This window comes from Chiloscyllium plagiosum, unplaced genomic scaffold, assembly GCF_037043375.1.
Source record: "Chiloscyllium plagiosum isolate Xiang-an unplaced genomic scaffold, Cpla_swu_hap1 HiC_scaffold_2, whole genome shotgun sequence".
Classification (NCBI taxonomy): Eukaryota; Metazoa; Chordata; class Chondrichthyes; order Orectolobiformes; family Hemiscylliidae; genus Chiloscyllium; species Chiloscyllium plagiosum.
In genome coordinates, this window is record NW_028270140.1 from 69,137,872 (window position 1) to 69,153,852 (window position 15,981).

At 40.1% G+C, this 15,981-nt stretch overlaps 1 protein-coding gene across 6 annotated transcripts in view; it reads right to left on the reverse strand.

Moving 5' to 3' along the window:
• The window catches only part of LOC122561322 (solute carrier family 28 member 3-like), a 228,942-nt gene that overhangs the window by 124,357 nt on the left and 88,604 nt on the right, over positions 1-15,981 (reverse strand). For all 6 annotated transcript variants that reach the window (XM_087997568.1, XM_043713029.2, XM_087997563.1 and 3 more), the window contains one exon: positions 9,652-9,765. In XM_087997568.1, the coding sequence (XP_087853694.1) occupies positions 9,652-9,765 (114 nt within the window). The remainder of the gene's footprint in view (positions 1-9,651; positions 9,766-15,981) is intronic.

Sequence of the window (15,981 nt, forward strand, 5' to 3'; positions counted from 1 at the left end):
TTTGTTAGGGTTCCTTGGTGCTACTTTTGGTTGAGTGTGATTTTAATGTCAAAAGATGCCACTCTCACCTTACCTCTGTACTTCAGTTCTTTTATCCATGTTTGAACAAAGACTGTAATGGGGTCAGAAGCTGAGTGACCTTTGTAGGCCATCAATAAGCAAGCTGTTATTAAGCACATGCTGCTTGATCCCACTGTTGATGACACCACTTTACTGATGATCAAGAGTTGACTGATGGGATCATAACTGGCTGAATTGGATTTGTCCTGTTTTTTATGTACAGGACATACCTGGGCAATTCTCCACATTGTCAGGTAAATGCTAGTCTTTTAACTGTACTGGAAAAGCTTGTCTTGGGGAGTGACAAGTTCTGGAAGACAAGTCTTCAGTATCTTTGCCCGAATGCTATCAGAGCCTTTGCAGTTACCCCAATCATTACTTGATATCACGTGAAGTAAACCAAATTAGCCGAAGACTGGTATCTGTGATGCTGGAGACCAGTGGAGGAGGTTGATATGGATCATCCATCAAGCACTTCTGACTGAAGATAGTTGTGAATATTTTAAGAGCAGTGTGCTGAAGAACCAATGAGGGAACAAGTACAAATTTTATATCTAATACTAGGGAATAATTAATAATCTTCTGTAATAATGCTGTTCCTTTAACAAGGTTATGGTACCCTTGGCTTGGAAGTCTGGGCTTGGAAGGGTTTTCAGGCGAGTTTGATTATAGATAGCAAATACTGTCTCAGGAAAAAGGCTTTCAATATTGAAAAAAAAAGACTTGTACAATGAATGGGAAGTGGCCAGTTCTCCCAGCTCAGCTTTACTCTGGTTTGATTTGGTTTTAACCAGTCTGGCTATTCACTGAAAGCAGTCAGGCAGTTTGGAAGCTGCTGGACCCAAAGAAGCAGGTCCATGCTGGCAATTTCTCTCTGACATCTCTCTCCTGTAAGACCCTCTGTTTCATTTTACCTTTTGTGCCAATGGATGTGTATGGGGATTGAAGTATTGGGAACAGCATCATTAATTTGGTATAATCTGTTGGATTACCAGACGAACTAGGTACTTATAGACCAGTGAGCCATATGTCTGTTGTAGGAAAATTTTTGGAAAGGATTATAAGAGATGGGATTTATAATCATCTAGCAAGAAACAATTTGATTGGAAATAGTCAACATGGATTCGTCAAGGGCAGGTCGTGTCTCACAAACTTCATTGAGTTTTTTGAGAAGGAGATCAAGCATGTGGATGACATGGTGAAAGTGGACTTCAGTAAAGTCTTTGATAAGGTACCACATGGTAGGCTATTGGAGAAAATGCGATGCATGAGATTGAAGGTAAGTTAGCAGTTTGGATTAGAAACTGGCTTTCTGTAAGAAGGCAACAAGTGATGGTTGATGGAAAATATTTTGTCTGGAGTCCGGTTACTAGTGGTGTGCCACAAAGATCTGTTTTGGGACTAATGCTGTTTGTCATTTTTATAAATGGCTTGGATGCAGGCATAGATGGATGAGTTAGTAGGTTTGCAGATGATACTAAAGTCGGTGGAGTTGTGGACAGCGTGGAAGAATGTTACAGGTTGCAGGGAGACTTGGAAAAACTGAAGAATTGGGCTGAAAGGTGGCAAATGGAGTTCAATGCAGATAAATATGAGGTGATTCATTTTGGGAGGAATAGCAGGAAGGCAGAATACTGGGTCAATGGAAAGATTCTTGGTAGTGTGGATATACACAGGAACTTTAGTGTCCATGTACATAGATCCTTAAAAGTTGCCACCCAGGTTGACAGTGCTGTTAAGAAGGCAAAAGATCTGTTCAGTTTTATTGGTAGAGGGACCCATAATATTAGGCTGCAACTGTACGAAACACTAGTGCAGCCTCATTTGAATACTGTGTGCAGTTCTGGTCGCTCCATTACAGGAAGATTGTGGAAGCATTGGAAAAGGTGCAGAGGAGATTTTCCAGGATGTTGCCTGCTCTGGGACACATCAAAGGCTGAGGGAATTGGGTCTTCTCATTGGAGAGAAAAAGGCTAAGCGGGGATTTAATAGAGACATACAAAATTATCAGAGGATTAGATAGCGTGGACAGTGAGAGTCTTTTTCCTAGGATGATGACATCTGCTTGTATAAGGGGGCATAGCTGTAAATTGAGGGGTGATAGATTTAAGACAGATGTCAGAGGCAGGTTCTTTACTCAGAGTGTGGTAAGGGCATAGAATGCCTTGCCTGCCAATGTAGTTAACTCAGCCACATTATGGGCATTTAAACAGTCCTTGGATAAGCATTTGGATGATGATGGGATAGTGTAGGGTGATGGGCTTAGATTAAGTTAACAGGTCAGCGCAGTATTGAGGGCCAAAGGACCTGTTCTGCGCTGTATGTTCTATGATTTTGGATGGGTTAACTTATTCTGTGTTCTATTCTCTTTTGTTTGTATTTCATTCAGTAATCTTGTAAATAAATTCTATTTTGTTCAAAACTAAGTGGGTTGACCAGCTGCATCATTCATGGAATATCCACATTACACCTGCTTAAAACAACTCGCAAAGTTAGTGTCTGGGCCACTTTCTTGAAATGTTTTGAGGGAGTCTGGCCTGGTCCATAACGCTTCTTATAGAAGAATCCCCAGGAACAAATGACCATAATTTGAAATAATTTTCCATTAAATTTGCAAACAATGTAGTTCAATTCAAAACTAGAGTCTTGAATAGGTGACTTGCAAAAGTCTTTTCCCTAGGGTGGGGAGTTCAAAACTAGGGGATATATTTTTAAGGTGAAAGGAGGAAGATTTAAAAGGAACCTGAGGCTAAATTTTCCACACAGAGGGTAGATCATATGTGGAATGAACTGCCAGAGGAAATGGCAAATGCAGGAAGTTTCAATATTTAAAAGATATTTAGATAGGTACATAATTGGAAAGGTTTAGAGGGAAATGGGTCAAACGCAAGTAAGTGGCACTAGTTTAGTTCAGGAAATTTGGTCAGCATGGACGAGTTAAACTGATGGGTCTGTTTACATGCTGTATAATTCAAAGTATAAACAAAGGAACTAAGAAGGGATAAGAGGCAAGTTGATTGTGGTAAATTGTAAAAATACATTATAAAGATTGACAGGTAGTGGGGCTAATATTTAAATTACAATGCAAGGATTATAACAAATATGGATTCATTTAAGGCCTAAGTCAACTGTGGGCTAACTAAAGAAGTTAAACATTGCATTAGGTAAAGGTTAACATTGCTTAAAAAGTACAAACCTGTAGGTTGGAAGTATTTCAGAATTCAGAAACGAAGAACCAAGAAACCAATAAAAAAAGGAAAACAGAATATGAAAGTAAACTTAAGGGCTTAATGGTATTATCGCTAGACCATTAATCCAGAGACCAGGTAGTATTCTGGGGAATCAAATGATGAGGTGAAACCATTATTAGTTACCAGAAAAACACCCGTGGTTCACATAATATCCTTTAGGGAAGGAAACTGCCATTATTACCAGGTATGGCCTACACATAACTCCAGACCCACAGCAATATGGTTGACTCTTTACCGCCCTCTGGGCAATTATAGATCAGCAATAAATGCTGGTCTAATGAGCAACACCCACATTCTGTGAATGAGTAAACAAAAATAGTTGTAAAACCTTCTGTCGGCACGTAAAAGAGAAAATATTAACAAACTAAAAGGTGGGTCCATTATGGGCAAAAACAGGAGAATTTAAAATGTTAAATAGTGAAATGTCAGAGAAGCTAATAATGACTTGGTGTCTGCCTTCATATAGACAGATACAAGAAACTTTAGGAAATAATAGTAATCCAAAAAACTAGTGAGAATGAGGAACAGAAAGAAATTAGTACTAATAAAAATGTAGTCTGGACAAATTCATAGGGTTGAAAAGCCACGAATCCTTGGATCCGAAGATCTCCAGCTCAGTGTTGAAAGAAGTGGCTATCAACATATTGGATGCATTCTGGCAATAATTTAAAATAACACAGGTTCTGGAACCTGCCCGCAGATTGCAAAGGTTACATATGTAACCACACTCTTTAAGAAAGGACGAAGGAAGAAAATGGGAAAATCACAGGCCTGTCAGCTTCATGTCATTGTCAGGCAAAATGCTAGAAATTACTGTAAAAGATGTGCTATCTAGACACTCAGAAAATAATGGGAAAGTCATAATATTTTATGAAAAGAAAATCATGTTTGGCAAACAGTTAGAGGTTTTTAACAATATTACAAGAGGAATAGATAAGGACAAATCATCGGTTGTTGTGTATTTCAATTTTCAGAAAATTTTTGATAACATCTCACACAGGAGGTTCATATACTGGCACAGACTGAAGGTTGGTAAATGTAAAGAAAGCAGATGGTAGGAATAAATGAACCACTCTCCTACAGTAGCACCTTCCAAACCATCAACCACTACCATTTAGAAGGACAAGAGCAGTAAGTACATGAAAGTACCATTCCTGTGAGACTTCCTCTAAGTCACTCACTATCCAGACTTGGAAATACATTGATGTACCTTCAATGTCACTGAATTAAAATTTTAAAACTCTCTTCCTAACTGCATCAAATGAATTGTAGCAGTTCATTAATGCAACTCACCAGTAACTTCTTGATGAAAGCTAATGCTGTCCTGGCCAGCAATGCCCACATTCCATGAATGAATTAAAACAAAATTCTCAAGATGTCAGTCTGTGACTCATCAAATACCACAAGGATTAGTGTTTTGCCCCACTTGTTCACAATCCATATCAATTACTTGAATGTGGGGACCAAATATAACATTTCCAAGTTTGCGGATGAAACAAAACTAGGAAGAATATAAGTTGAAAAGATAATGCATTTTGGGCAGCTTTAGACCTCAATGGGGTGGTTATTCCCTCCCAGCCTGAAGCACAAGTCAAAGTGTATGGAAGAGAATGACAGTGTTATCCTTCAGAATGCTATAATTGATCATGGGCTACAGTAGGTCTGTCATTCAGGCTACATCTTTGTAACAGGGTTCATTATCAGAGGTAACTCCTGAAAGTTAGCAGCCTCTTGAAGTGCCCTTCTGGCACTTTTACAATTACATCAACTAAAACATGAATGACAATCACAAGCAGAGACACATTGGCAAGCTAGCTCCACCTCAACAGGGAGAAGGAAAGGGAAATGTAGATGGAGTAATGTGGACATGGAGGTGGAGTGATGTGGAGGTAGAGAGAGGTGGAAGGAGGGGAAAGGTAGATAGAGGGACAGGAAGGCGTGGGCGTGTGAATATTGTGGGGAGAGCCGGCAGGAAGAGTAGAGTGGAAGATGGGGGAAGGAGAGAAGAGAGAAAAAGTGGGGGGAGATGGAAAGGGGAGAAATGGAGGGAGAGTGGGGGAGAAGAGAGGAAGTGGGAGAAGGGTGGGGGAGGGTGGGGAAGCAGTGGAAAAGGGAACCGTCTTTGCCTTTCTCTACCATGTCCTCAATTCTCTTGCAATCTCACTCCCCCAATCTGCACAGTCTATCCTCCCCCCAAATCCCTCTACCCATACTCTAACCCCTCTCCTCCCCGCTGAACTCCATGTCAATATCATGCTTCATTGCAATGCATGCAAAGTGCAGTCTTTGTGTTTGGCATCAACAAAATGTTTTGTGATGATGTATAGGGTTGCATGCTTCCAGATTAGAATGAATGCGTAGTTATAATTACCAGGAGACACTGCTTAAAAATAGTAGAGTTCAGCAGCAGATCTTTAAGGGGATATGTAATCATTCTTAGTAGTGATTTATCCCAGTGAGAAGAAAAGGCTCCTTGAGAAGAATGCATCCATGTCTAAATTAGGAAGTTAAGAATAATCATTTGGTAATACAGAACTTCAATATTGCTGAAAAAAGACACATTTAGTGGAAGATTGTCACCTTGCCTCATTAGGACTGTGCAGTGTGAGCAACAGATGAACAATGTTATGAAAGTGTAGAGTTGTACTTTACTTTTAAGAGACTTAAAAAGCTAGCAAGGACTGACAAAGTACAGAGAGTCCTGAACGAAGTAAGAACGTAACACTTGGTTGAAACAAATAGCTGCAGCTTAGTTGCCATGAAACAGAAACAAATTCAAATTCGGCCAATTAGTTTACATTATGCCACAAAATACCAAACTCCAAACAAATTTGAATTTAGTATTTTGATAATATGAAAACCAATGAAATGATCCAATGTTTTGGGGTATAAAACTGGACATTTTGAACAGTTAGAAAAAGAACTGCCAAGCCACCAATAAACACAGACTGCCAGCAAAACAGCTCTCCAAAACGTACCTATCTATAAGAAGTTTGTGCAGCAGAACATCAAAGCCAACCGAGAGAAAAAAATACAGAGGAAAATCTACAAATGTGAATCGACAAAGCTGACTGGTTCTGAAACGTGATTTTTTTTGTAAATCTTAATCGGGGTTTTTTAATCAGACCAGTATTGTAGAGTGTGAGGTAATAGCTAGGTTTAAGAGAAACGAGTTATAAATAGTTGTTGGTTTTAATATTCTCTGTTGGACTTAAAAAATAAAATTGTTAAGTTTTACTTTAAATTGTAACCTCTGGGATAGTTCTTTGCCTCTCAAATTTTAACAGATTACGGCATGAGGTGAACCTTTTCTGTGTGGCTGGCTTAAACTAGTAGAGGGGTTTACCTCATGTTGTAACAAAAGTTTGAGGTTGCTACTGCGCTGTAGCAAAACACGTGCTGTCATCACTAACAGGATGTTACCATCAAGTGAAAATAAATTTTCAGCCTATCACACAAATGAGTAATGTAATATATAAATTCCAGTGCTGGTATTATCCAGGTATGTAGGTCTTGCATTTCAAAGACTGGAGGATCATTTCAAACAGCATATTCCTTCGGTTGCTCAAAACAGGCAAAGAACTGTTGATGGAGAAAGTGAGGACTGCAGATGCTGGAGATCAGAGCTGAAAATGTGTTGCTGGAAAAGCGCAGCAGGTCAGGCAGCATCCAAGGAACAGGAGAATCGATGTTTTGGGCATAAGCCCTTCTTCAGGAGGCTAAGATAAAAGGTAGGTTAGGAGGGACTTGGGGGAGGGGCCTTGGAAATGCAATAGGTGGAAGGAGGTCAAGGTGAGGGTGATAGGCCGGAGTGGGGTGGGGGCGGAGAGGTCAGGAAGAAGATTGCAGGTTAGGAAGGCGGTTCTGAGCTCGAGGGATTTGACTGAGACAAGGTGGGGGGAGGCGAAATGTGTAAACTGGAGAAATTTGAGTTCATCCCTTGTGGTTGGAGAGTTCCTAGGCGGAAGATGAGGCGCTCTTCCTCCAACCGTCGTGTTGCTATGGTCTGGCGATGGAGGAATCCAAGGACCTGCATGTCCTTGGTGGAGTGGGAGGGGGAGTTGAAGTGTTGAGCCACGGGGTGGTTGGGTTGGTTGGTCCCCTCCCCCCACCTTGTCTCAGTCAAATCCCTCGAACTCAGCACCGCCTTCCTAACCTGCAATCTTCTTCCTGACCTCTCCGCCCCACCCCACTCCAGCCTATCACCCTCACCTTGACCGCCTTCCACCTATTGCATTTCCAACGCCTCTACCCCAAGTCCCTCCTCCCTACCTTTTATCTTAGCCTGTTGGACATACTTTCCTCTTTCCTGAAGAAGGGCTTATGCCCGAAACGTCGATTCTCCTGTTCCTTGGATGCTGCCTGACCTGCTGCGCTTTTCCAGCAACACATTTTCAGCAAAGAACTGTTGATACCATCTATACTTGTAAAATTCATAACACAATGTTCAACATTACATATGGTTCTGCAATTGGATACTATTTCCTAGATGATTCTGAATATGTGATGAAATACACTGGCACCTAATCTATGCTTGCAGTGCAGCAGACAGCATGTACTGAAAGCTACATATTTTAAAAGTATCCTGTTTTAGTAGAAAAAAACAAGCACATGTACTACACCTATTTGAACTTAACAAAATAGATGACAGCGTTTCACTGTTTTGTTTTTTAGGGTATGAACCTGCCCAATCAAATTTAATAACATGGCAGGTAACTGTCAGTCATTATTAAGCATTCACCATGGCAACACCTTCAAAAATTGGTCTATTTACAGTGCACTTTGCTCTTAATTAGTATAAACGTAGATTTTCAATTTGATTTGCATTCTTGTGAGTTGTCCTTACGAATGTAAGATTTAAAAAACTTAGACAAAGCATGTCTCTTTTCAGCAATAAAGTTAAGCATTGTATTAAACTGAAATAAACTGCACAAATCTGCAAAGATTATAGGTGAGTCAGGTATTGGATAAAATAAGAACCAGCAAAAAATAACAAGCAAGACAATTAAGGGGATGTAGATAAGAGTATTAGAGAAAGCCAACTCATAATATAAAATGAAAGAATTTCTGCAATTATTTCAAGAGAAAGAACATAACTAAAGAAACAGCCATGGTCTCTACAAGTAGATTGCAGTTGACTAGTTAATCATAGAGTCTCTGACAGTCAATCTCACTGTGTACCTGTCTTCCTTTGTTATCTCCATCTCTGACAATTGATCTCACTAACTACCTGCAATCCCTCGTTGTGCTTGTCTCTGGCAGTTGATTTCAGTGCCCTTCTACTCTTTCTTGCCTCATACACATTGATCATCATGCTGCAGCATGACTCCACTTCAGAATGCCCAGTATCTTTAGAAAACTGCTTGCCCTTCACAGGCTTATTGTGTTGTGCTTCAACTTGGTACAGATGCACTATCATTGTAGGGTAAAGTAAGTTCATTGTGGCAAAACAAATGATTAAGAAAATCACATAGTAATCCAATAGGTCCAACATGGCTTTTATTTTTATTTTTCTCAGGCTGTAGGCATCGTTTGCTTGGCCAGAATTTGTTACCTATTCCTAATTGGCCCAGAAGGAGTTAAGAGTCAACCATATGGGTGGCACGGTGACACAGTGGTTAGCACTGCTGCCTCACAGCGCCAGAGACCCGGGTTCAATTCCCGACTCAGGCGACTGACTGTGTGGAGTTTGCACATTCTCCCCGTGTCCGCGTGGGTTTCCTCTGGGTGCTCCGGTTTCCTCCCACAGTCCAAAGATGTGCAGGTTAGGTGAATTGGCCAAGCTAAATTGCCCGTAGTGTTAGGTGAAGGGGTAAATGTAGGGGAATGGGTCTGGGTGGTTTGTGCTTCGGCGGGCCGGTGTGGACTTGTTGGGCTGAAGGGCCTGTTTCCACACTGTATCTAATCTAATCATATTGCTGTGGATCTCATGTCAGATAAAAGTCAGATCAAATAAGTATAGCAGATTTCTTTCCCCGAAGGACATAATGCACCAATGTTTCTACACCTCAGCATTACCAAAGTGATCCCAACACTACTCAGCCAGATCATTTCCACACAGTACATATGAAAAATCTTTCACACCATTGTCCACTAACCGAATAAAAAAATTACAGTTTCCACAAAAATATTAACACTCACAGAACTTACACTCAATAATAATACTGTATTCAAACTTTGCAATTAAATAATTCAATTACTTGATTACAATTCAATACACTGGTGCAGTATACATGACATGGCATAAAATAACCCATTCTCCTGCACACCAAAAACAATAATGTTTAATAACAGTTAATCTGCACAATACCTTAAGTGCAATTCCTGTTCTCCCACATACCTGCACTTGACTTCCCATCCACTGAAAAGCATGGAATCCTGCTTCTGTTCTCAAAATAATGAGTCCAAAAACAAACTGCAAGCCTATGCCCCACAAAATAGTTCTCCATCTTACCTAAAAATAAATCCAATAAGAATGAGTGAGAAGGGGAACTTAATTACAGAACTATCATTTTAGCATTTCTTCCTGAACTGAAAATCTTGTTGAAAGCAGGAACAAAACTGAATAAAAACTCCAAATTAATGCAAATCAAATTGCATCAGATACTATATCCAAAATTATTACATTCCAGTTCAAAGATTTTTTTCTGACACAAGAGTTACATAATTAATATGGACAACATTTTTCCTTCCAAAAACGTCACATTGGACTTGAAATTTTAACTCTGTTTTGCACTTCAGAGCTGCTGCAAGGCCTACTGAGCATTTCTAGTACTTTGCTTTAATTCTTTCTTTCAAAATTCTTCAGTAACCTCAATATTATATCTCTTGTTGAATCTTTCATGCTGGAGGCAGCCTTTAAACTTGAATAATGATTCAGAGTTCCTTCTGTGGCCAAACAGCCAATGACCTACGTAATTTGGCCCAACATAAAATTGGTGAAACAGTTTCCGCAAGCAAAGCCTGATGGAATGCAGAGGCCAAGGTTACCACGGGTCAAAAGCAAACAAGGACCAGCTCCGATCTGTCTTGCACATTTAACAGAAGTGCTCCATCTTAACCATGGAAGAGTGGTTATGAGGAGAAACTCATTCAGAAGTACTCAGCCAGAACAATAGGGCCAGACTTTATGTTACTATATTCTCCAGTTTCAGCCAGACCCCTTAGAACCATGGCATAATTATATCTCAGAAAGGGAATGGGAACACCTGGAATGAACTGGCCTAACCTCACTGGACACTGTGACTGCTACCCAGAGAATATTTCAGAAGGGCTCAGAAGGAGGGGATAAGGAGGTACACCTGGCTGCCATTCCCTCAGAAGAGACTCAGTCGGCGAAGACTTCATGCATAACTGACCTTTGTATGAAGATGACCTTGAGTGCCCTGTTGACAGAACTCAGTGAGTTGAATCCAGCAGCCCATTCAAGTTCACCAGAGCTGCTAATGTGTGTTTTTTCAGGCAGTCAGCTTGTTTGGGAAAAATTAACAACTTTTACAAAAACTAAGTTTTCTTTAACTTACAAGTGTTTTAATAAAACTAAGTTGAACCACAATCTTTTGTCTCATATAGTAAGAACCCGAGTAAACATGTTTTAGGAACAATAAAAAGGTCAAAGTTCTATACAGAATATTTCATAGGCAATTTCTTTATTACACTATTTAGATTTGAAGTCAACTGGTACAAGTATATGCATACATTTGAAAATATGTATGCTTCCAAATTACCTTTTTAACTACACAATTGCATTTTGCTTCCAGTAAACACATAATTACAACATAGGAACATGTACAAGCATAAGAACTTGAAATAGGAGTAGGCAATTCAGCCCCTCGAGTATTAAATCAGATCCACCATTTAATAGCTGATCATGGCTGATCTCATCTTAGCCTCAACTCCACTCCACTTTCCCTTCAACCCATTACTAAATAAAAATCTGTCTATCTCCTCCTTAAATTTATTCAATGTCTCGGAATCCACCACACTCTGGTAGTGAATTCCACAGATTTGTAACCTTTTGAGAGGGGTAATTTCATCATTTCTATGTTTTAAACGCTTATCCTAAAACTACGACTTGTCATTCTAAATTGCCCCATATTAGGAAACACCCTCTCTAATTCTTTTTTGGCAATTTCCCTTTAACATCTAACATAACTGAAAAGATCTAATTTTATTCTTTTAAATTCAAGAGATATAGGCCAAACTGCTCAATCTACAAAACACAAACCTCTCATCTCTGGAATAGATCTAGTGAAACTCCTCTGAATTACCTCCAAAATTATATCCTTCCTCAAGTGGGGGGATCAATATTGGACACAATACTCTACATGCATCTCATTAATGTCTTGTACTGCTGCAGCAACACTTCCTTACCTTTGTACTGCATTCCTCCAGCAATAAATGCCAAAAAACCATTTGCCTTTCTTATTAGTTGCTGTATCTCCATGATAGTTTTCTGCAATTCATACACAAGAACACTGTTTGCACTGAAGCACTCCAAAGTTTCTTTCGATTTAGATAATACGTTATTTCAGTTTTTTAGAGTATAAGACTTTTAATTTCTGAGATGGTTTTTCTGTCATTCTTTTTGAATAATTTCTTCTTCATTTGAACTCTAAAATTCCAAGTCTATTTAATTTTATATGTTCGTGATGCTCTTCTTTGGCAAATGGCCGAAATCATCAACAAGCCGAATTCACTGTGTGCTTGGCAAAGTAGCATTGTGGTTGTGTTACTAGACTTGTAGTCCAGAGGTCTGATTGAATAATCCATGAAAATGTGAGTTCAAATCCGACTCAAGGAATTTGAACTCAGTGTTTAAAAAAAGCGACCATCAACATCTCTACTTCTGTCCTGCCTCACTAAAGGTCAACAATATAGAACCCAATTTTAACAGTGTCAGTTAAGTGAGTTACAATCTCAACCATAAAGCCTGGGGAAGCCCTCAACATTTTCTGAATTCCACTATCCCAGGGTTTCAGGTTAAAAATGAACAAGGAAACCTGCCAATAATTACAACAAGCTATCTTTCCACAGTAGAAAAACAGTCATCATCCTTCCATACTGAATACTGTTTGCAGGAAGCATTAAATGAAGCACAACTATCTTTCAGCAAGAATGGCTCACAAGAATGAACCCAACTAATTTGGTAGAGTGCTGAAGGATGTAGCTGCTAAAGAAAACTTGCAGCCAGCATTGAGACAACATAAGGGAATAACCTTTATGTTCTCAGACTCACCAATCTACCGTCACAGTTACATCTCCCTTCACAGCACTGGTAGAATTGACAGCCATACAGTCTTCATGAAAACCATGTTCTGCATTTGCATTGGTCTATCCTGTCATGTGATACTATCACTGTGCTATAAAAATGTTTTTTAAAAAGTCTAAGGGGTTAAAACTGGAAAATTATTCATGAGGTCCTCTGCACCAACAGAACTGTATTCCACAACAATTGTAAACACATAGCTTAACATTCTCTCATTTTTCCATGGTCACGGAGTCAGATAGCCTATCATGGTTCAGTTAGGAATATAGGGAAGCATATGAGGAGCAGCATCAGACATGCCTGAAAATGTGAAAAATTGCCAACCTCAACACTATACACAAAATTGCATACATGATACACAGCAAAAATATAATTTTACTAACAGAACTAAGTAATTCCAATGGATCATGTCAAAGTTCTGCAACCCTGCCACATGCATTCATGAATATTGGTTGACAATTAAGGAACTAACAGAAAGAGAAGGTATTGCAATCCCTGTACGGGTCTTCACCAACATTCTTTCTAAACTGAGCACCTGGAAGCTCTGCACACGGTATTGTACAGCCACCAATTCCAAAATCCAGTGCTGCACACATGCACGAGACTCGCACAGCAGTATGAAAAAGTACAAGGAATGTTGATGCTCACAACATTAAGTGTAAAGCACAAATCTGAAGTGTGATTTTTTTTTCAATCTGAAATATCCAGAGGATGATTCTTTCTCTTACAATCTCCTACTTAGGTCTCCACCCAACAAATTTGTTTCACTTTTCATAACAAAAAGCAACAGTAAGTGCACTGAACCCAAGAAGCATTTTAGCCTGTAACAGAGGCTGTTTCACAAATAGTCAGCCTTTGGCCAAGCTGCACAAGTACAGTTATAACATTACTGAGCTGAAAATGTGTTGCTGGAAAAGCGCAGCAGGTCAGGCAGCATCCAGGGAACAGGAGAATCGACGTTTCGGGCATAAGCCCTTCTTCAGGAATGAGGAAAGATTGTCCAGCAGGCTAAGATAAAAGGTAGGGAGGAGGGACTTGGGGGAGGGGCGTCGGAAATGTGATCGGTGGAAAGAGGTCAAGGTGAGGGTGATAGTTCAGACTGGGGTGGGGGCAGAGAGGTCAGGAAGAAGATTGCAGGTTAGGAAGGCGGTGCTGAATTCGATGGATTTGACTGAGACAAGGTGGGGGGAGGCGAAATGAGGAAACTCGTGAAATCCGAGTTCATCCCTTGTGGTTGGAGGGTTCCTAGGCGGAAGATGAGGCGCTCTTCCTCCAACCGTCGTGTTGTTGTGGTCTGGCGATGGAGGAGTCCAAAGACCTGCATATCCTTGGTGGAGTGGGAGGGGGAGTTGAAGTGTTGAGCCACAGGGTGGTTAGGTTGGTTGGTCCGGGTGTCCCAGAGGTGTTCTCTGAAACGCTCCGCAAGTAGCCGGCCTGTCGGGGCGTTTCAGAGAACACCTCTGGGACACCCGGACCAACCAACCCAGCCACCCTGTGACTCAGCACTTCAACTCCCCCTCCCACTCCACCAAGGATATGCAGGTCTTTGGACTCCTCCATCACCAGACCACAACAAAACGACGGTTGGAGGAAGAGCGCCTCATCTTCCGCCTAGGAACCCTCCAACCACAAGGGATGAACTCGGATTTCACCAGTTTCCTCATTTCCCCTCCCCCCACCTTGTCTCAGTCAAATCCATCGAATTCAGCACCGCCTTCCTAACCTGCAATCTTCTTCCTGACCTCTCCGCCCCCACCCCAGTCTGAACTATCACCCTCACCTTGACCTCTTTCCACCGATCACATTTCCGACGCCCCTCCCCCAAGTCCCTCCTCCCTACCTTTTATCTTAGCCTGCTGGACAAACTTTCCTCATTCCTGAAGAAGGGCTTATGCCTGAAACGTCGATTCTCCTGTTCCCTGGATGCTGCCTGACCTGCTGCGCTTTTCCAGCAACACATTTTCAGCTCTGATCTCCAGCATCTGCAGACCTCACTTTCTCCTCCAGTTATAACATTAGTGTGTAAAAGTCAATGTGAAAAATTGTCACGTATTCTTGTCCCAAGGAGGAAAAATTCAACCCAACCAATTCAATCAGCCTACTTCTAATTGCCAATGTTATGAATAAAGGACAAGCATGCTTCTATGCTTATAGCTTATGTAGAACAGAACTTAAAATCAAATGAGACAAACAAATCTTTGTGTCATAGCTCAGAATTCTTTATGGCTCATTATCAATGCAAAGTAGCTGTATTCAAAGAAAGTAAGATTAAAAATCATCCAAATAAAACTTTCATTATAAAACAAAAAGCCCATATGTCATGGTACAAGCTTTGTTATATCACATTTAAAATATTGCATCTAGTTTTGGCTCCTTCATGGAATAGGCAATATTGAGGGTATGAGAAAGTTTCAGAATTTCATAAGAATGATTCTCAGCTCTAAAAATGCTTAGACAGAAATTTATAAACCTATTTCTTTACATTTACAATTTGTAGACTTTAGTAGAATTTTATTCTTATTCATAAATTTTATCAATTTGATAGATTAGGGAAAGCAAGCTGTTATGTATAGCACTGGGTTTGATGTTCTTCAATTCAGTTCTTTAATTGTATAGTCTGGGCTTTTGCAACAATCCGTTAGCTCATGTATGAGCACTGACTTTCTATAAACTATCAAAAGATAGTTCTCAAATTTAACTGAGAACCACACTACTATCCTCAAGTTGATCTCCCAGACTAGATTTTGACTACTTCAGGGCAATGAAAAAAAGATTTTTCCAGATATCTCCACTTCTCCAGAGTCACTGTACTTTTTTTATTCTTTTGTGGGATAAGAACATCATCAATAAGGCCTGCATTTGTTATCCATCCTTTACTGCTCTCAAGCTGAGTAAGTGGCTTATCAGGCCACTTCAGACAGTGGTTACGTGTCAACCACATTGTTGTGGATCCAGAGTCACATGTAGGCCAGTCCAGGAAGAATGACAAATTTCCTTCCCCAAAGAGCATTAGCATAAAAGCAGATGGGTTTTTACTACAAAGAAGATAGTTAACATGGTCAGCGTCACTAAGATGATTTTTATACTTAAGATTTTTTATCAAATGAACTTAAAAGAGAGTTGAATCCCTGTCCCCAGAGCATTCTTTGTTGCAGCACTCCAGTGACATTACTATTATGCTACCTTCTGCCCTTTTTCTTGATACTTTGGGCATCATGACTATATTGGGAAGAATTAATGGGTCACTGATGTGTTCTTGCCTATTATTTTTGTACATGCGTATATTTTTGTACTTGTTGTTTCATTGGTATTAGTATATTAAGTGCTGCTGTACATGCTGTACAGCAAGATGGTTTTGCACAATATTTTCCTCAAGGCTATTATGAAGTGCGAATGTTCAAT